Source organism: Aythya marila (assembly GCF_965140915.1).
Source record: "Aythya marila genome assembly, chromosome: 21".
NCBI classification, from domain to species: domain Eukaryota; kingdom Metazoa; phylum Chordata; class Aves; order Anseriformes; family Anatidae; genus Aythya; species Aythya marila.
In genome coordinates, this window is record NC_139062.1 from 2,127,130 (window position 1) to 2,148,758 (window position 21,629).

The 21,629-nt window shown below is 43.1% G+C and overlaps 1 protein-coding gene across 5 annotated transcripts in view; it reads left to right on the forward strand.

Annotated features, from left to right (window-relative positions):
- The window catches only part of CAMTA1 (calmodulin binding transcription activator 1), a 329,027-nt gene that overhangs the window by 200,776 nt on the left and 106,622 nt on the right, over positions 1 to 21,629 (forward strand). For 4 of the 5 annotated variants that reach the window (XM_082777008.1, XM_082777004.1, XM_082777002.1 and 1 more), the window contains one exon: positions 4,716 to 4,787. The exons of the other annotated variant lie outside the window; for it this stretch is intronic. In XM_082777008.1, coding sequence (XP_082633134.1) covers positions 4,716 to 4,787 — 72 coding nt within the window. The remainder of the gene's footprint in view (positions 1 to 4,715; positions 4,788 to 21,629) is intronic. 5 annotated transcript variants of the gene reach the window in all.

The following is a 21,629-nucleotide window of genomic DNA, read 5'->3' on the forward strand; positions in this document are numbered from 1 at the left end:
CATGAAACCGTTAATACTTAAACCTCTAAATGTCATGTAATTTGCAAACCTCAGCACATCCCTCCCTGAAAGGTGACTGCAGCAGGCTCCAAGGGAAGCTGTTCCTGCTGCAGCAGTCACCAGGACGGCACCTGAGGGCAGGGAGCAGCATCCAAGTCCTCGCCCCAGGGCAGCTGCCCCCCAGGGCTTCCTTCTGGGGACAGGCTGGTGCCTATTGCCATGCCCCGTGCTCCTCCAGGAGGTGACAGAAGTTCATGTCTTCGTCCGTGTTTTCAAAACAGAAATCAGAAGCTGCTGAAGAGGCTTTTCTCTTCGGGCAGTTCAGAAATCCTATTTCTTTTCTCCTAGAGATTTTGTGAACTTAAAAGGAAATCAGGAAAAAACAATTCTTCTCTGTCCAGCCCATTAATTCAGCATGCTCAGAGCAGAATTAACCTTGGCAAGCCTTGTAGAGGAGAGAGTAATTCTAACCTTAAAAATCTGCTGATTAAAGCTGGTTTCAGGAATTCGATTTCACTTAATGCATTGGCTGAGAGCCCAGCCCAGCATTAACATAACCACAGACACACAGGCCGTGGCATTTTTTTACCTTCCCAGTAAAAAAAAAAAAAAAGGAAAAAGATGAAACAGCTAATGAAACCCCTTTTGCCTGTTTTGAGCAAGAGGTTGTTTTTGTTGTTGTTTTGTTTGTTTGTTTTGTTTTTTTAGAGCCTCCTTTAATAACTGCATTGCGTGCTGTGCTAACGGGGAGTTTGCCATAGAGCTTTGCCATCCCTGCTTGGGGACGGGTAAGATTTAGTCTGTGGCTGTTTGTGCTATCTGAGCTTCCCGTAGATAAGTACAGCTTTGAGGTACCACCTGAAGAGGAATCCAGAAACGTGTACCAGATGGTTTTAGTCTCTCTCATAGCTGAGGAATGTGGGTGCTTCCACCATTCAGATAGGTCATAGCATTTAAAACAGCACTTAACAGTACAAGGAGAAAAATCACTTTATCCATTAAGTTATGCATACTTTTCCTTCCCGGGATCTAATTTTTAGTATTAACTTTTCCTAAGGCTGGGGTCCTTGACTTCTGTATCAGACTGTTTTGGGCACCAGAGTGGTGGATGCACATGCTGTGGAAGCTTCTCCAGAGGAGGGCTCTGGACCTGCTTTCCAAGTCCTTGCTGGGAAGCTGTTCAGACCTGGTGATCCTGAACCTTCCACGCTGCTTTCCAAAATGGGAAGACCAGTTCTGAGTCAGCAGAACTCTGTATTAAAGACCTTTTAATAAAGCACCAGGCTGCAGTGCGGCCAAGAATCACTGTCAGGGATTATCTTAAACAAACACTGTCTGCTTTTTTCCCATGCTGAATGGTGGGATTAAAATGTTAAGCTTTTCTTTGGATTATTTTCCTGAGGTTTTTCTCCCCCTTTTTTTCTTTTTTTCTTTTTTCTTTTTTTTTTGTGTGTGTGCGTGTGAAATGTACCTTTGACATATTTAAAAACCATTATTAATCTTTGTCATTTATATTTTAAAAATAACTCTGTGATAGAAGCCAGCAGTCTTTAAATCCTTTTTAATTCAGGCCGACCTTGTGAGTGATTATCTTGCGGAGGAGACGTTGCAGCCAGCCTCTCGGTGTACTCGCTGATAAGCGTGTGCTTTTAATGACACACCTGAAATGATGGCTTTCCCTCTGCACTAATCCTGTTACAGGGCATGCTAATGATGTCAAGGCTGGCAAGTTCATTGTTTGCAGAGTATTTTCATAGTTTATGAAGGTGCCTTCGAGACAGAAGAATTATAAATCAAGATACAGCAGCCCCTTTGTGTTTGCACCAAACAGCTGGGATTCCTGCACTGGAGAGATTACAGAGACAGAGCCCGTGTCCCGCTGTGAGCTGGTTTGCAGCCAAGATAATGGCATTACTCAGGCATGACAGAGCACAGAGTAAAATATGCAGGTCATACAAACAAGTGCCAATAAAGCCTTGATTCCACACGTTAACCTTAACATCAGTATTTATGACATGGCATCCATATCTGCGGAAACAGATATTCTAGACAATTCAGACAGTGATTTAGAGATAAGATTTTCTAGCACCCATCCGCTTACGTTTCGGCTAACGTGATTTAAAGTCTTGCTGAAGTTTCACCAGAGTGAGGGCCATCCCATCCTGCAGCCGTGGGGAAGACCAAAATTAAGAGTAAGGAAATAAACCAAGAGCATTTTTCCTTGACAGCAGACAGTCCTGCTGCTGACCCAGTGGCGCCCCGCAGCCCTCGTGGCAGCACCTGCCCTCCCTCCCTGCGTGCAGAGCCTGGGCACAGCTTCAGCTGCTGCCCGCAGACGCTCCCTGTCCAGAGCTCCCACGGAGGGCAGGGGTTGCTGCATGGCCACCGAGAGAGGAATTAATTGCAGAAACTGGGGAGCAAGTCCGAACTCACTCAGTTTTGATGTTTCAGGACTTCGAATACACGGCACACATTCAGTTGGTAAATTTGTTTTGTGAGAGCCCTTTAGCTGATGGCATTCAGGTTGCTAATATTTACACTGAACATTTTAAAATATTTACCCCAAATAGTTTTTAATAGTTTTAATATTTAAAATGTTTTGGAACTCATAAACACTAGGCTTGCTTTCCAAATAAGGTTTTTTAATGATATAGCTGTTCTGCATTATTTCCATTCTGTTCTTAGTGTTCGTAGACCAAATTTCCCCAATTTGAACATGTCTGTCCTGATGTGCTTTTGTTGGTACCCAAACACGAGAAGAAGGGCTTAGGGTGGTGATAATTTCTGAACATGTTTACTCCCTTTCTGCATGTTTGTTTTTTTTAAGATCATCACGCAAGTTGGTTGTATGTAATTTCAGCATCTTTCCCTCAAACACAGCACTGCAGAAGGGAGTGGGAATCCCTGTTTGGGACAGGGAAATTCGTCCTTGCCCTGACTGCTGCTGCGTTCGGGAGAAGTTGGGAGCTGTCTATTTGCCTGTTGTATAGTTTGCTCCTACTTGTTGGGAAATGCTCACTGGATTCTAAATATCTTAGCACTGGATTAAAAAAAAAAAAAACAAAAAAAAAAAAGGAAGAAGAAAGCAGCAGCCTGCCATGCTATCAGTGAGGAATTGAAGGGCCAAGCGACAGGGCCGAGCATTTACATCTGCACATCCTGAGCTGCCTTGGCCACCTGCAGGGCACGGGCACTGCGCGACCCCACACAAGGCCCTGGCCACCGAGCTGCTCCCCAGGGAGCACCAAGGGCCCCCAGCAGTGTGCAGAGAGCAGTAATTACGAGCGTTGTTGCAATCAGTGCAGTGGCTGGAGTAAAGCGAAAAATGAAGTTCCTCTGCAAAATCCCCTGCAGCTGGCTTTACTGATTTTTTTTCCTTCTGTAATTGTAGAATATCGGCATGCCTAAAACATGCATGATCTGTGATCTTTCAGGGGAAATATCTGAAGAGAGCTGCAAGCAGATTGCTCATTTGTTGCAATTTCTCATTTAAGGAAAACTAATCACCTTCCGTAGAGGGGAATATATCATTGTACGCATGCCTGTCCCCACTCCCCACGTGGACTATATTAAAAGCCAGCAGAGTCAGAAAATAATGTTGTTTTTTTAGCAATAAAAGGACTGTTGTGGTTTAACCCGGCCGGCAGCTAAACACCACGCAGCCGTTCGCTCACCCTTCCTCCTCCCTCTCTGGGATGGGGGAGAGAAACAGGAAAGTGAAGCCCGTGAGTTGAGATAAATACAGTTTATTAAGACAGAAAAATAATAATAACAATAATAATAATAATAACAATAATGATGATAATAGTACTAATAATAACAATGTGTACAAAACAAGTGATGCACAATGCAATTGCTCACCACCAGGACAACATATTTTGCGGGCAGGAGTCGTACGGGGATCTTTTAATTACAGTTTTGTGTTTGGTTTGTACTGGGCTTAGCTTCCAACTGACAGTGTTTGAGTTTCAACACACTGGAAATCTGGTTTTGCTACAGGAAGAATTCCTTACCCTTACTCGTTTCAGGTAATTAGACAAGCAAAGTTCATTAAAACGACAACAAAACTCTGTCTTCTCTTGTTGCTGTATAAAACAATACATGACAACAATTTTTTCAGTTTACATGCTCTCAATTTTAAATTCGTGTACCTGAGTGATAAGCCATGTAAAATAGGTGTGTTTTTCTTGGGTTCTAGTTCTGCCCCCATGGTGCTAGTGCATCTCCAAGGGGTTTCTCTGCAGCAGAAGCTGAGGACGTTGCTGTGTGGTGGAGCACTTGGTTCCTCCACAACGTGCAGGGTGGGCACAGGCTCCTCTGCTGCAGTGGTAGCACTGTGAGTCATCGAGGAACTGGAAAAGCCTCTGTCACCCCTCAAAAACTGACAACAAGGCTGAATAAGGATCTGGTCATCTGCAGTTTAGGGTTTATGTCCATATATAAACTAGAGAAATGTTTAAATTCTGTCCATTGAGTCTTTAACCCACAGTAGTGTTTAAAATGTATTCTCCTAAAATTTTGCCCTGCTCTAACCTGCCATTCTGTTTTACCAGCAGAATCAAAGCCCTGGGCTGACTTCAAAAAGTGCCAGTGTAGCATACCAGATAATGTTCTCTCATTCCTGTCTCTGGGTGCTGCCTTTTTAACTTGCTCGTCATCCGGATAATGATTTCTTTCCCTAACCCTGTATCTGCTTTCTCTTTTTTTGTCCTCAGTGCTTGTATGGCTGTTACGTCCATTCTTCCATCATCCCCACGTTTCACAGAAGGTGCTACTGGCTTCTTCAGGTAGGATGGTGATGGATTCCTTTCTTGTGGTTGTATTCCAACTGAACTTGTACGGCTGTGTTTCTTTTTGCTGTTGGGGAAGTCAGCTGTGCCCTTCTCTGGGGTGTTTGATTGCTTTGGGGGATGTTTCTTGTCTGAAGGGTATAGGAATTTTCATAAAGTGGTACATCTTTCTTTAGAGTTGTGAGATGTTTTCTCTAGATAAGTTTCTAGCAAATATAGAGCTGATGTGTAGCTCCCTTCCTCTTTATAGCTTGAGCTTAAGTGTACCCTAAACAGAGTCGGCTAAAATGAGGCCTCTTCTAGATTTTATTTTATTTTATTTTATTTTCCATTTTGAAGCAAGTCGTGCAGTAGGAACTCAGGAAGCCAACTGCTTCCTGAACATGCAACGTCGTGGGAGAGAAAGCAGCCTGTGGGGATTTGTCTGAATTTAGTGTAAATCTCATGGCAAGCTGCACAAAAAGGGTGGGTGGAACGGCTTTCCTCCAGCAGGGAGTTTAGTTTTGAGGTAGCTCTGTTGGGTTACTGGGTGATTTTTCTCCTCATTGTTGTGGGCACAATCAAGTCCCTTGAAAAGTTGAGCAGTTTTCCTCCTCGTTCTTCAGTGTTTGGGTAGTGGCCACATACGGAGTGGTCCTCGGGTAGCTGTGCTCGGGTTCACTCGCTGAGTGCCTGGGGTGGGTATTTGCTGACACCGGAGTGCTAAATGTAGGTTTGCTGAGCTACTTGTATTGACTATTTACTGTTGCTTACAAATGCTGAGCATGTGGAAGCAATTCATTTTCTTTTGTTAGAAAACAGCACTTGACAAATACTGTAATAATGTTATTGTTCTAAAGATTAAACCCCCGCAGTCCCGAAAACAACTGGGTCTAAGGAAAATGACATCTGTTTGGAAAAGTAAATGCAAAATACTTCCATGTTTTTCCCTTGGTTTGAAATCACACTTCCATATTAAAAAGACAAAGCTGTTGCTCTCTCAGCTGCATAAAAAGACACCCCACAAACCACAGAAGATGCTGCCTACTCAGTGGGCTTAATCCAAGGGAACATACACAAAATGTTAGTGTCCTCTGTTATGCTTACGTGCATCTCCGAGCTCCATTTGCATCCTCAAAATACAAACATCGTATGTAAGTAAAGGGGCAAAAAACCTTCACTGCTGCAGTCAGAGCCGTCGGTATTTCACCTACATGGAGGAGAACTGTGGTGTTGTGACTTTGCTGAAAATGCAGTGCAACCGTGTTGAATCTACCAACTTTAACCCTTCTCCTAGCTGCAGGAGGTTTTCCTCGCCACCTCTCCAGCTCCTGACCTGTGTACGAAGTTGGATGTGGCAGGCAGCAAGGAGATGGGGGAGCTGTTTATAAGCATGACTAAAGAAGCCATTAAAAGTTCACAGTTCAGTGCACGGAACTGAACAAAATCTCTAAACTTAGAGTCCAGTTTGCCTTGGGCAGCAGACAGCTGTTTGTTTTATTATTTAGCGGCCGTCTCCGCTGGTGCCTGTGATGGATGATGTGACAGGAGAATTCAAAGGAAATTCTAAGTTAATTCTGAACTGTAGGCACAGCATGGCAGCACCGTGTGTGCTTGCTCAGTTAATGTTTTCTCCCAGGTGTCCCCAGTGAAGGCAGAGAGAGGCCTGGGACGGGTGGAATGGCAGATCGCTTGCTTCTCGCAGTTCTTGCTTACAGAGGAGCAGGGAGTTGGTGAGAAGATCCTCATTCTGCGGCTCCAAGAGCTCTGCAAAACAGCTTGGAAGGTGTTGAGCTTTGTGGCGCTGCTCAGGGGCTGGCTGCAGGCACGGGGGGCGATGGCCCCACTGGGAGCCGAGGTTGCTGCACCCGGGGGCTCTGTAAGGCTGCCCCTAGCACAGGGTGGAAAAATGCCTGCTTTCCTTGCAGCCGGACTTAGGCAGCCATTTGGCCTTGCTTTTTCCACTTGGCACTGCGTGTTGGTTTCTTAATTTTACAATGGAAGGCTTTAAGAACAGTACATAATAAAAATAATGAAGTACTTTTATTATTAAGGTTAATAATAAAAGATTAATGTGAACAATGCTATAAGCCTAGTTCATCAACATGCACCCCTGTGGGGCACAATTCTGGAACACCCTCCTGTCCTATTAGAACTGCCAAATTATTCAAATGTATATTTAATGAATCTGAACTGTAAGCAAGTGTGTTTTTCAGGGGGGGACGGTGTCCTTGTGGCAGCAGCGCCTTGGTGAAGGGACGAGGCCACAGCTGGTGCGAGGAGCCTGATCTCAGTCTGCAGCAGAGCACAAGGATGGTGATGCTGGGTCTTTCACAACTCAGCAGCGGATGTTAATTTAGAGAAACAGGTTTTTTGTGCACTTGGAAGGCAGCGTGACAGCCTGCTCCTGACTGAAAGGCAAACGGTGTTCAATCGAGTAGCATTCACAACAGACCGAGTCCTTTTATCTTTTCCAAGCGTTTCTTTCAAGGCTCTGGCCAGTAAGTTCATGGTAATAATGTTTTCAGTATTTCCTGTTGCCAAAGAGATACTATCCTGGCTTCGTTTTCAGCGGGGAAAAAGAAAAATATCATTGTGATGGCAAACTTGGCACTGTGTGGTTGCGATAGCAGTCTGCTATACAGGATGCAACTGAGATTTCCTCCTTTGTAATCTGAAGTTTTGTGGTGTGTTTTTTTTTTTTTTTTGAGACATTTTAGTCTTTCTTCATAAAAGGTTTTAAATGCTGCCTTACAAAAAAAAAAAAAAAAAAAAAAAAAAAAAAAACTTTGTTTTCTTTTTAATAGATTTTGTAATTGTAGAACAAACATTGTAATGCCTCTGCAGGAGACCTTCCAGCTCTGGGCACTCAGCCTCCCATACTGACTTCTTGGAGCTGAGTGAAGGAATAATGACAGAGGTACTGCTGGTGGCTCTCTACACCGTTTTCATATTTTTCTTTTGCATTCCCGATTTCTAGAAAAATAAAGTCATGGTCTGCACAACACACAGACAAAGAGAGAGATGATGAGGTGAACAACTTCTTCAAAGAGCATTTGGGAGGATATGGAGAAATCTTCAGTAGCACCTTAAAAACAAGGCTGCTGCAAAGCCTCCCGGACTCATAATTTGCTGCCCTTCTAAAGGGCTCCCCGTGGTTTCACATGCCCGGCAGCACTAAACCCAGTAGCTGAGTATGGAATGGTTCTTTTCTTTTTGGCATTACTGGTGAGCTTTCTAAAAGAAGCAGTGCCTTAGCTGTCTGCAGTCAGCCAAGCACAGAACAGCACTGTGAAGTCTTTTTTTAGGTGTGAGTGATGGCAGGTACTCCTGGAAAGCCGTCAGCACACAGGCACTGCCACTGTGCTGGTTGGCTTGTTTGCCAGCAGGACGTTCATGTATGAGCACACGTGCTGCGTGTGTTCAAACCTTCAAAATGGCACCAGATTTTCTGTCAATAGAAAAGAAAAATGTTTGTACTCATAATGACTAACGCAGGAAAAATGTGGATTTTCAGAGATAGTCTATTTTCAAACATTGGCACAGCTGACTACAAAATGCAGAGTTCCCTTCTGTGTACTGGTAATTGGCACCCCAGGAATTTAAAATTAATCTAGTGCCAGGTTCCCAGGGCTGGCTGCTGTGAGCGAAGGTTATTGGAAGCAGGCTTTGTCTGTAACCATTAATACCAACGTGTTTCTTGCTCTTTCCCACTCCCATGCAGTACAGCTGGAGACTCTCTGTTGGACAGTGATGGGGAGCAGGGCTGATGGCTGGCATTTCCCATCCCACCTTTGGGAGATTCTGAATATCTTTCCTTGTGTTGGTGTTAAGAAGCTGCAATTGTGGGTAGCGATATGTTGAAAACAGTCTTTCTTTCTCTTGTAATAAGTCATATACAGACCATGCTTGCTATAGAAACATGCTATTTTTTTATGAATTCACAGTAACTATATATATTAGTTCTTTATGACATGGGAGAGACCTTTTTCATATTGCTATCTTTTCTGTAATTGTTTGCTTACACATAGAGAGGATATGTATTTGAGGCACTTTGTTTTCATTAGATTATTATTTGTTTTTTTCCAAATGCCTTCCCACTTGCTGCAGTAATTTAATAACAACAATGGTCACAGCAAAGAGAGGCCAGGAATTGTTGACAGAAGGCTGCTGACATGCTAGGACTACCTCTGACTCAGCTATAAAAGAAAAAAATTGGAATAAAATAAAAGGAATTACGAGCAAATATTCAAATAAACCCTATGAATTAGTTCAAAAAATATTCATTAGCTTAGCCATTTGCCGGTACCATTTGCACAGGTGAGATTTTCTTGATAAACATGTTTGTGGAAGTAGGAAGTGCAGGGAATACTGATACCTCTGGATGTTCAGTCTGTTGGCATTTACCCATTCATCACAGCCCATCAGACAAATTAAGGCTAGCAAGCGTTTGAGAGCAATATGTAGGCAGATACCTTTCTCACACGGTGTGCACATTAACTGCTCGCTGAATTATTTACAATGGTGAAAAAAGTGTGTAAATAGCAAAGTGCTCCCAGATAACTCCACAGAGAGGAGAGTGGCACAGGCCAGCAGGGCGCAGGCTCATCTGCCAGCAGCGGGAGGACAGGGCCTGTGTGCCAGCAGGGTTTGCCTTGTCCCACGATGGCCCTGAAAGGCACCTGGAGGACTTTTCTCTTGTCTCCTGCAGACTTGTGTAACGTAGAAAATCTGCACCATCCTTATCCTGCTGCATTGCCCCTGCACTGCTCTTGTGGTGGGTCAGACATGCCAGGGCAGGAGATGCCAGTAGCTGCCAGCGAGCTGTTGCAAATCAGGCTTCACAGGAACGGCTGCAATGCAAACATCCAATCTTGTAGTAGCTGAAAACCAGCTGTGTTGCATCATTATGCCTTGCACGCTCTCAGGATTCTCTCAGCAGCCAGGGGAGTCACTGTGAGGCTTTGCCACAGAGCAGAAAACGTCAGGGGGAAATCCAGGCAGATAGCAGCTGTACAGGTGTGATGTCCAGGCAAGAAGTCTGTCCTGGAAGGAGTAAGTGAGACATGCTGAAGGGGACGTTGCAGGTGTGCAGAGTGCTGTTAGTGGTGTTTAATCATCCTTCACGCAGTCCTGCGTGCACCAGCTGCATCTTTCAGAGTATCCATAAGCCATAGCTGATAGCTCACGCTGTGCTGCACCAAGCAGCAGCTTCCGCTTCCCTGGCTTGAGAAGCAAGTGACAGCTTGAAGAGTTCGGTCTTTTTTAACACGAACTGGAAATATTACAGTCTCATAAAAATTCCTGAGACTTCTGCTCGGTAATAGTTTTTATTTTGCATTTGGGTAAAATAGAAGTGACTGGGCAATAAAGCATTAAAGATCTTGCACTGTGTGTGGGCACTTTAGCTAGGTCCCATATTGTTGAAGGGATGAGGTGTAAGTCAGGCACTTGGCATAATGAGCCTTTGCCTTTTTTCCAACAGGAATGCAAACTGTTGCTATTATGCTAGCACATTTTCACAAAGTGTGAATGTTAGCCCACATGACAAAAATTAGCTGTGTATGGCAGTGTGACAAGGGATGGCAGGGGTACCTAACAGGCATTAGGGTGGCCTGGCATCACGAGCTGCGGCTCCACAGCACCGCAGCACTGATCTGCTACGTGGCCATGGGACCGTGACAGACGAACCCCAGGTTCAGGATCCCTGCCAGAGAAAGGACGGTAGCAGTGATGTTCACATCCCTGCACAGAGGCACTCTGAGACCTATTGCCTTTGGCACTATTTAATTTTGAAGTTCTTCGTGCAGGGTCTCTGCCCCAGTGTGGAGGCAGTTACTCTGTGATTGCTATTAAGCTTAAGGAAATCCAACAGAGAATACAGAAGTAAAGTGGAGTAAACTGCTATTTATTCCAGTGCCTAATCAGAGCCTATGCGTATCCAAGGGTTAAAAACACTCATTTTAATCCCAGGATTTCTACCTGTGGCTGGAAGGTGAAGCCTCCCGGGATTTTCACAGGGAGGTTTTGCGACACTCACCATGCACAACATGGTTTCTGGGGCCTGAAAAATCCAGAGACTTTTTTAAATTATGTCAGTCTCTCTGATGTCACACATTTCTAACCCCCTATTTACTCCTGAAAATAAATTTCAAAGAAACCCTTTGAGAGGTGTTAGCTGTGCTCCCTCACAAACACTTGAACCCTTTTCGTTCATTTTGGTCAGAGAGGAGAAGCTGTTAGGTACCCACTTGCCAATCTCAGTGAGACTCAGTCTCTGCAGGGATCCCACAAAATGAAGCTCTGTTTGAGAGGAGTGAGTAATTAAATATGTTTGAAGGCTCCTTTCATGGCTCTGGACTTTGCATAAAGCTCAAGTTCCATTTAGTGTGAATGCCCCAAAGCTTAAATTGCATTAGTACAGCTTTTCTAAAAACAATTTGTGTTGTGGTTCGTTGTACCTACAGTTCTTTGGACAAATTATTTTGGTCAGTAGTCCAAAATGCTTTTGTTATGTTTGTAACATGAATTGCAATTACAAATTACAGTGCAGGAGCCTTTCCTTGATTTCCTTTTTCCTTAGAAAATCTCACCTTTGTTTCTTATGTAACTCATTGCTCTGAATAAGGGTTGCCACCGTGGGTTTTCCTCTCTCCTTTTCTTGTTTTCAGGACTAGCTGTGAAAACGGCCATTTGTTTACTCTGGTTACTCCTTCAAATCTGTAGCTGTCTATAATACAGGATGCAGGCATTAAACCCAGCAATAAAGGGAAAAGAGAAATGAAGCGGTGTGTCATGTAGTTCATGTAGTTCCTTAGAGATGAAAATTATTAATTAGTCTTATTATCCAGAACATGCCAGTCTGCTAATCCTTCACCAGACAAACTGCTTTATGCCTCCAATGCTACATTCTATCAGCTCTGCGAAATGATTGCTTTGAATATAAAAGACTGTGCACGATGGTTTGGTTGCCATCTTTATTTGTCAAACCAAATAAATGGTGTTCTCGCTTGTATTTGACAACTTTGGAAAGGCAGAACAAAAAGTAAAAGCCCTTGAATTTTCTTATATACAGTTGTTCCTTTAGTTTAATCTTCTTTTGCAAGTGCATTCTCAATGAAGTGCTCATCTCTAAAGTACAGGAATAAGTGATTATAAATATATATATTTGCCCCAGGAAGCACTTCTATTTTTTTCTTTTTTTCCCCTTTGAAGGTGGATGCAGCCCTACTTGAAGACTTTTTGGTCAATCTCAGTATTTCTGCAGTGCTTTAAAAACAAATAAAAGTTTTGTGATGCCTTGAAAGAACAACTCTGCTGGGCATCTTCTCTGTTTGACTGATGAATTTTGGGCAATGCAGGTGCTGTTTGTGGCTCGTGGCTAGCTGAGGTCTTGGCCAAGTCTCTTGCCTGGACGTGGTTGTTCATTTTTGCGGAGTTTCTGCAGGGCAGAGGTTCCCCCCTTGGGAGCGCGGGGTCAGCCGGTGCAGCAGTGGTGGGCGCTGCTGGTGTCCCCGAGAGAGCTGCTGGGGAAGCAGCCCCCCAATGGCACAGCAGAGGCTCTCCTGAGGATGGTTCAGCTCAGTAACGTGCTGTGGGCTGTCCTGCACTCGTCTTCTCATTCCTCTCTTTATTCTTTTCACATGAACAGCCTAAAAAAGACCAAACAAATAATGTAAGACAGTGCAGAAGAGGTAGAGTATCCTTTAACTTCCTGCTATACAATTATGACCTTTTTAATGAACATGTAGATGTGTTTTCAGGGCAACTGTATCCATCGAAACCCATTTTCAGTCTTTGAAATAGTTCAGGCATACGTTTGCGCACACACACGCACTCCTGTGATCTATTCAAGTTGAAGGTTATTTTTGCCTGATTTTTCTTCCTTCAAGTTTTGCTTGCTCACTGATGTTAACTTCTTATAGGGTCATTGCCTTCACTAAAATTAAATTCCATCTGGCAAAGCTCATCGCAAGCTGTTTTCTAGTGATCTCCTCCCTCTTGGTAAGAACAAAGCTATCCAGCGCACTGGATTCCAAACTCACCCTCCTTTGTTTCACAGGCAGTACACCCCCTCTTTGATTAGAGGAAGGACAAAACATAGAAGGGGACCGCACCTATGAGGCCTACTTTTGGGGAGAACCAGGAGTGTGTCTATTTTACATCTGTCTTCACACTCCAGACCACAGAAATAAATCAGGGCGTTGTTTTCATGAAAAATGTTTTTCGTGACAAAAATCTGTAGTAGATAAAATTGAACTTGCAACTCATCCTAGGCCATACCCTTTTATCAGTCTGGATACCTTCAAAACAAAGATGTGTTTTGACACTTGCAGGATGAGGAAAATGGGTCTGTGGAGAAATGCAGCAATAACCCTCTTCTGATGTTCGAGCAAAGGGGAAACAGGGAGGATTACAAATGAACTGGTATCTAGAAGGCTGGAAACATTTTAGCAGGAGTGCTTTATCTTTTGTAATGCTTTTATAAATTATTTATTAACACACTTGCTGCATTTTCCCTTGAAATTGGATAGAAAAGCAAAATGTATAGCAGGCAGATTATATTCTAGAAGAAAGACGTTAGTGATTAAAAAACAGTTTCCAACTATTTCAAACATATAACTTTATTTTAGACGAGTAGTCTGCTATTTTTGTATCACTCTCCACCATTTTAAAGAAAATGCAGGATTCATTCTTCAGATGTATGAGAAGACTGACACTAATGCAAGCAAACTAAAACACAGTCAGAGTGCTTTAGCTGTTGCTTAAATAATCTGTTGTCATTTATAGAAGAGATGCATTTCCCAAACTGCTTTGGGACGTGCCTTGGTTGCTAATCAAGAGGAGTTATTATAGGGGCAACATAAAAAAGTCCAAAACATGGCCGACTCCTGAAAAAATGGAAAGCAGATTTTATGCTTTTGGCTCTTTGTGGAAATGATGCACCATTTGCACTTTACATCTGACTTGGGGGACTGAAAGCAGTGTATCTGTCACTTTATAGCTGCTGTAATCCTGCCATGTGCTATTGGCACACTAATGTGACGGGGGAGAGCAGCACGTGCCCGAGCCAGCTGTGTTACCAGGCAGCATTTTGTTTGCAATTCAGGCAGCACCGCGCTGATGTGACACTGGCCTTATGCAAACAACCTTGCCTCTATCTGTTCCTAGCGACATCTTCCAGGGGCACCTGCGTTATCAAAAATGTATTTTGCCCCAATGGTTACAAAAAAGAACAGAAAACAGGATTAGTTCCGGGATGCCTGAGGACCCTGCTGAGGTGTCACATTGCTGGAGGATATAAAAATCTTTATGACACAAATTGGAACCGGATTGCTTTTGCTGGAGTGTATGCCCACCTGTTCGCCAACGAAGATCCCACCAAGTGGGCCCATGCATGCTTTCAGACTCTGCCCTGTTTTGGACCCGTGATGTTATCACCAAAGTATCCTCACTGCAGGAATCGCAGTCAGAGAACAGCACAACTCAGCTGGAAATTAAATCAAGACACAGATTTCGAGTTACTTATTAATACTCCCTGTATACCCAGGATTAGGTTTTTGGTGATGCTTAAATTGAATTCTAATGCTATTTTGAAATGTATAATGTGCTGAATTTACTTCACCTCAGGTTTGAGTTAATGGTTTATTAAATTACGCACCTTGCAGTAGCAAGGCTGTTTCCTGGCGTAGGACATTTAGGCTTACAGACGGAATGCAGCAATTTTGCTGATCTCATCCACGTACTCCCTGGCCAATTATTAGGTCTGCAGGTGTCCATGAATGTATTATACTGTCAATTGAAGTTTCACCTGCACTGGTAAGGCATAATGAGGGATTAGGTTGGAAATTTTGTGGTGAATAAAATTGCAGTTTGAGTTTAGAGATTTAGAGTACATTTCAGGGTAGGTGTGAGAGAGCTTGTAGCAGACATTGCTAAGGCTGAAGTCTCTCATTCTAACACAGGACGTTTTTTCTTTCAATATGTAGTGGTTTGGCCTGCAGTGAGTTACATCCCTTTTGTATGCCATCTATTAAGGCACTCTTTTCTAAGTGTTTCAGGCAAATCACTTCCCAGTTGCCTGTGGTTTTGAATGCTTTTCTTGCTGTCCTTCTGCCTGTGTGAGCTTCTCACTTGTTATCCAGGTTGCTTTTATTCTCAAAATCATCTTTTATTTCTGAAGGAGTATCTGTCTATTCCTCTTTTGTTGAATGGCTGCCTTCAACTATCTCCTGCTGCCTTACACTGCTGCCGTCTGCTCCCAGATAATGAATCCTCTGAGGTCTCCTTTCTTGCCCAGCCCTGCTCACACGAGGGGCACAAGCTGCTGCTTTGCTGTTATGACAGTCTGGCGCGGTGTCCGTGGCTCAGCTGAGGACCCTTGCCTGTGTCCATCACAGCTGATGGGCTCTTTTCCTGCCTTCTGCTCCGATCCACCTGCCTGTGCTCCAGTACAGCATTCTTTAGGCAGAGATGCATCCTCCTTATGACTGATTGTGTGGAGCTGAGCTATGCAAGGCAGGGGATTTCTCCTGATATTTTTATTGTAAGAACTGAAACCTTCCCATGCTGTCTGAGGTAGCCTCCTGTAACATATATATATAACATATACTAAGTACAACAGTTGTCAACAAATTGTTTGGTATGGCATGTCCTGCCATCATTCTGATGGGCCTAGTGCAGGTTTTGGTGGTCAACCAAAATTTGTATGAATGCAATGCATATGCACTAAAAAGCTATTATTAAGCAGCCATCAGGAGTACCAAGCAGACACTTGTTAAAACCAAAGGTTATTTTGGTGTTGCTTGGTTATTTCTTAAAAATTCAGCTAACTGCATTAGACACATATGAATATCGAAGGTATCGGAGGTACTCTTGGCCTGTCTCACTCCTTTTGTTCATTAGTTAATGCATCTTGTGGGAAGACTAAATTAATGGTACTTTAGAAGGCAGAGGTTTTAAAACTGACGGCGTTAAATGGGAGCTCTCTAAGGCATGACACTAGTAAAGAGAAAATGCTTTCAAGTAAGTATTAAGTATAGCTTCTCGAATGTCCTTTTAGCTTTCAAGCTAAACAATGTTTTTTGAAATCATTCCCCTGATTTCAAGTATGAAAGCCAACAATAGAGGCAGATTTTCCTTCAGGTTTATTTATTTGCTCTGGTATGAAATAGCATAGCAAACTTAACGGGATCACCTCGGAAGAGCTTATTATGATGATTATTATTATTATGACAAAACTAAGTATTCTGGCAAATCCAGCTGAGTTTTTGAATAGCAGGTGATTCTCAGGGAGAAGCCTTTACTTTTAGATATTTATCTGAAAGTATCACAAAACTTTAGATTTGTTCTTCCCTCAGTTCAAACTGACCTTTGTTCCAACAGCAGGGCGCCCCCCGCCACAAACCGATGAGGGGGGAATAGCAACATGCAGTGCTACCTGTCGGGTGTACCTCAGGGTGTTTCCTGACACGAGAGGCTAGGAGTGAAAGTGATATTGAGACTCCTTTAATGTCTTTGGGAGGAGAAGAAAAAAAAAAAAAAAAAGAAAAAAAAAAGAAAAAATTGTCCAATTTATCCACGGTTAAAGAAACTCTATTGCTCTATTTCTCTTTGGTCAGAAATACCTGCTCTGACGAGAAGGGCCTTCTAGAGCTGTAAGGGTATAGAATCCAAAGGGTTCATTAAAACCATGAGGCACCAGAGGGACAAGCTTGGAATTCTGAAGCTTCATCTAGGAAATCATGAAAGCTGTGTGGAAAGACAGCTTGAAAGTGTTCTGCACAATGTGCTGCCGCCCACGAGCTTCTCCACAGGGCCCTCACCTCTCGTCGTGGCTTCATTAGGCCCAGCCATCGGCGCTCCATGAGGAGCCACAGGGCCCCGGCACGGGAGGCGACGCCATGTCACTGCCCTCTGCAGCCCTCCCAGACAGCCTTTGTAGGATTTGCCCTGCACAGTTCAACTCGACACTGCAATCATTTCCTGATGGAAAAGGGGAAGAGGGGTCTGCTGGCCATTTCACTATTCCTAATGCTTGTTCCTGGAGTGTGTTGTAACTGCCAGATCCCAGAGTAAATGAGGCTGCCAACACACAGGAGGAAACTAAACTCTAACGTAACATTTGAGGTGTTTCCCAGTGTTGTTACCAGCTTCCGAAATAGCAGCAGCAATCCTGAGTGCGGATCTACATTTCTAACGTGGGGGTAGAGCTCTTCGCCTCACCCCGAGGTCTGTGGCCATTTCTCAGGGTCGCTCTGGAGCGCTGTCGCTGGGCGGCTCCGGAGGCCCAAGAGCGAAGCTGGGCTGGAGAAAAGGCACAGCCGCTCTGCCGTGTGCCCAGCCTCCCGTCCCTGCATCAAGGGATCAGTAATTGCAGCCATTTTTTGGTGAAAGCAGAACATTTGTGTTTATTTCTCTTTATAGCCTATATCTGTGGCTTCTTTAGGCATTTTGCTCTTCTGAAGATACAATACTAGTGTCCGTAGTGCTATCAGACTGCAAGGAGGCCCTTCATCAAGTCATCATCATCTACCTTCCAGTATGGAGGTACATGTAAGGTCTTTGCTGTATTGTGAACATAAATAAGTCTGGTTTTATAGTACCCACATTAGATTTTTAATACATTGGAGAGTTGTTGCCTTTCTGAAATGTATCAGTCAAATTTTGCTCAGCTCATGCTTTTGTGAAAGAGAGAGAGAGGAAAAGTAAAAAACAGAAACCAAACCTGAAAAACCTACCACTCAGGGGTGACAAAGTAAAAAGCTGCATCTGTCCTGAAAGGAATTTGCCTTATATGCATAATATGAAGCCTTGTAGGAAAAGGAATTGATGTAGAAAACAAATTCCCTTTTCAGCCTACAGGAAAGAGAATGGAACCACTACATCAGTTTTGATGTGAATGGGTTGAGTGAGGTACAGAAATCAGCCCTGAACTCTTTCTGCAGTGTTTGGCACTTGCACAAATAGCTTGAGCCTGAAATGCTGTTATTCTTTCAGTTTTATTGAACATTAAATCCATCACAAAATATGCAGAAAGAAAAATGAATGTAACATCTTTCAAGGTCACTTATGTGGATTGTTTCTTTGCAGGTAATGTAACTGCATTGGGCTTTCTGTAATAAAGTGGCATCAGTGCAGGAAACCATACATTTCATAGTATGAACTCCAAATCATACAGCAATGTTCATCTTTTTACAGAAAAATAGGGCAAATATGTACTGTAACCTGCTACCTCTAAAGTAAGGCACTCTGATTAACAGTAATTATAACTATTACAGAATGTCATATCCTAACTGCCATTTACTGACCTTTTCTTCAGTGTAATTTTCTTCTCAGGAGCCCAGGTAACTGCAGAGTGATTCTGTAATATCCCAGGAAACACTAGCCCTATGAGCATCTAGGGCAGCACAGCAGCTGAGACCCACTTAAGTTCTGAAAGGCACTTGGGTTTAAACCCATTTAATACCTACATTCTGTTGATAAATCTGTGTACTTTTGAGAAAAATAGTGGTTTTTTTTCTGAGTTCACCTTGTAGTTGTAGAGAGAAAGAAGAACATTGCACTTACTGGATACAGGGAAGCTGATAAAAGAAGCTACCTAATACAGTTTTTCTGTGTATAATACCACTACAGACCACAGAGTCTTTCCAAGCTCAAAGTGACCCATAATCTTGCTCACACAGTGAGATTTGTCATCCTTCCAGGGAACTAAACCCTTGTTTTCTGGTTTTGTAGAATGACAAAAAATGAAAGCTGCAGTCAGATTCAGGAATTAATGACCTGCATGATCTTTGGAGGGGCAGCTCTAAGGAACTCTGAGGGAACTTCTTTGGGGAGAGGTGCAGTATTGAGTTTGAGTTTTAACAGCAGTTTCCTGAAATCACTTAATTATCATGAGCTAAGAACAAGTGAAGCATCGCAGTTGCTTTAGAATGTCAACTTCTTTATAGCTTTACTACACGAGGTAGACCTAAGCACCATCTTTAGGCACGATGAGGAATAATCTGTCCCCCAGCTGCGACCTTCACACAGTGCCCTTGTCTTTTGAAGGCCTCGTGCTGTCCCTGGTGCTTCATGGACCAGGGCTGCATAAGCTCAAATTTCCAGCCTGCAGCTCGTGTTGCAGGGAGAGGGAAGGAGAGGCTATGGAATAGGCTTGATTAAGAAGTGCTTTTGCTTTTTCTCTTGAAAGATATTTGCAGTGAAAACTGTACATGAAATTTATACTCCTCTCATATGATTTTGACTGTTTTTAGTGCACAAATTCTCAGCAGAAAATGTATTCAATAAAAATTTGATGTGGAACTATAGCTCAGCAGAATCTTTTTTAAAAAAATCCAACTCTGGAATATTTATTTTGTATCTAGTTTCAGTTTTAGTGCCTATTCCTTCTGCAGATGCCCTCGTTAGCCTGTTAACAGTTTATGAAGAGCTAAGTCATCGGCCCCTCTCACGCTCAGATCTCTGCATCACAGTGCTGCTGTGTTTCTTCAGCGCCTGACAGTGACGTTTTCAGGGGAAAGCACAGCTGCATGGGATGATACTTAAGGCTTTTGTTGTTGGCTTTTTAAGCAAGCAAATCAATGCTTTTTGTTAATGAAGAGACTAGAAGGCTTTATGGCTCACTTGAGTCGGGTGGATTAGGCATGCAGCATGTGAAATGTTACCGTGTTGGTGGGCAGCACTGTGGCTGACAAGAATATGGTGAGCTTGAATTATAGCAAGTCAGCTGTGAAACAGTTTTAGCAAGAAATGTGCAATAAATTGGGATTTATTCTCCTTTGATGCTTAGTATGCAAAAGGAGACCATTTAGGGGAAATACAAAAGGGATCTGGGATGGCCATAATGAAAATTTCAGTCTAAACCTGACAGCTGTAAGCCTCTAAAATGTTTTTTCATGCTGTGGAAAAACATGCCTTCAATATAAGTGGTATAATCCCAACACATAGGACGGGTTAACTCTGATGTGTAGGGAAGAAGTGATTTTTTTTAAGGTTTTGAAGCAAGAGACATCTATAAATGAAATCCTTGCTCACATTTTTGATTTCTAACCTTTGTGCCAAAAGGTTGCCATTTGTTTCCACAGCTGTAAGCAAGCATCACTTCACTAGACTGCAAGCGGTGGCTGTGACAGCAGAGCAGGAATTCTACCTTCAGGCACCAAAGGAAGGAGCAGGATGCAAGCCCTTTGGTAACATCCCAGCAACACCCACCTGTGCCCTGGCTTCTGTTTGCTCGTCTCCCTCTTTCCACTCTGCGCCACAGAGCCAGGGCAGATGTTTGCACAGCACAGGGAGAAGCATTCCAGGGAAGTAATGACCAGAAAGGCATAAAGTGACTCTCCAAACATAAATCCAAAGGCTGAAGTCTACGTTCACCATTTCAGGGTCACTGTAAAGATTTCTAACAAGTTTCTGGTCCAGTGTATTGCACAAAAGCAGATTGCGAGCAATGAGACAGAGTACTGCCTCTGTGAATTATTGTTTTTTCAATACATTTTAACGTAGAGCTGGAGGCTCAAAACACTGAGAGCTTTTTCGTAATGTTTAGTGATAAACTTTTGTCTCCTGTGAGTAAACAATCTGCCTTCTTAGCCACTTTTTTTCAATTTAAACGGAAGTACATTGAAGCCCTCTTGCAAAAACATTTATTATGTCAAGCAAAACTGGAGGTTTTGGGTTGTGTTTCTCTATTATTTTTTTCTTTACTTCTAGTGTTCTTATATCAAATTTTCACTCAAAAATACTGTTCGGAGGCATACAAAGTGGCACATGGCTTTATGAAATATACCCACATCCTATGATATGCCATGTTTTTATTTTGTGACAGTCCAGGATTCAGTGCATGGCCTAAATATTGTGGCATCCTGTTTGATTTTTGGATTGTTAGATGGTCTAGACGCTATAGCTCATGGACACCATGACCATTTTTCCTTGTGGTTTACCTTTTTTTTAGGTTACTGTCTGTAAGTTTCAGAATGGAACAGGATTCCTCAGTGGTTTATAAATTAGGGCCATATTACAGCAGCACCCAATAGTGCTGCCATATTTTAGACAGTGTCAGAGTTTCTATTATAAACCTCATTTTTCAGCAGTTTATAGCTCAGCCATAAAAAAGTCACTGTATGCCGGGACTCAGAAGGTAACAGCTGCATCTCAGCTATGTAGGGGATTTGTCTGCATGCATTTTTTTGAAAACAAAAATAAAAATAAAGCATGCTTTTTTACATGGAGCTCTATACAATTATATTAAATATCAATATGAAGTTACACTATCTTTTGATTTCAAAGGTAATTACTTGGAAGTTAGAAAATGCCTCATTTTTGGCAACCTCTGCAACTTTAATTCTTCCTATTTGTGAGCCTGTTCTATGTACCCTGGGACAGGATCCTGTTTAAGAAGTAATAGATACAGGTGTAATTAAAGACTCTCAGATTGCTTGTGCCCAGAGCACCAGACTAGGGCTGCTTTGGCTCTTCAGGGAAGGAGCACTTTAAACACTGGCCAGCAGCAAGAAAGGCAGTGCCACCCCCAAGGACAGCGAAGGATGTGCCCAGAGCCTCCAGAGAGGGCACGAGCTGCAGGGACACGGGATGCTCTCAAGGACGCACACGGGGTGCTGCGGGGAAGTGCTTGAGGTCCTCTGGCTGCAGGCAGGTGATAGTGGGGGTGCCCAGGGGTGTGAGAGCTTCTCCTCTAGAGGATGCTGAAATCCTTTCGTGGCTTGAACACAGGAACCTCTTTCAAATACCCTGTGGTGCTATAATTTGTCAGCTTGGGATAGGTTTTTTTGAGCTACAGTAATGAGAAAGGCCACAACCTTTTTAAGGGCAGAATCTAACTCATCTGCTAATAGC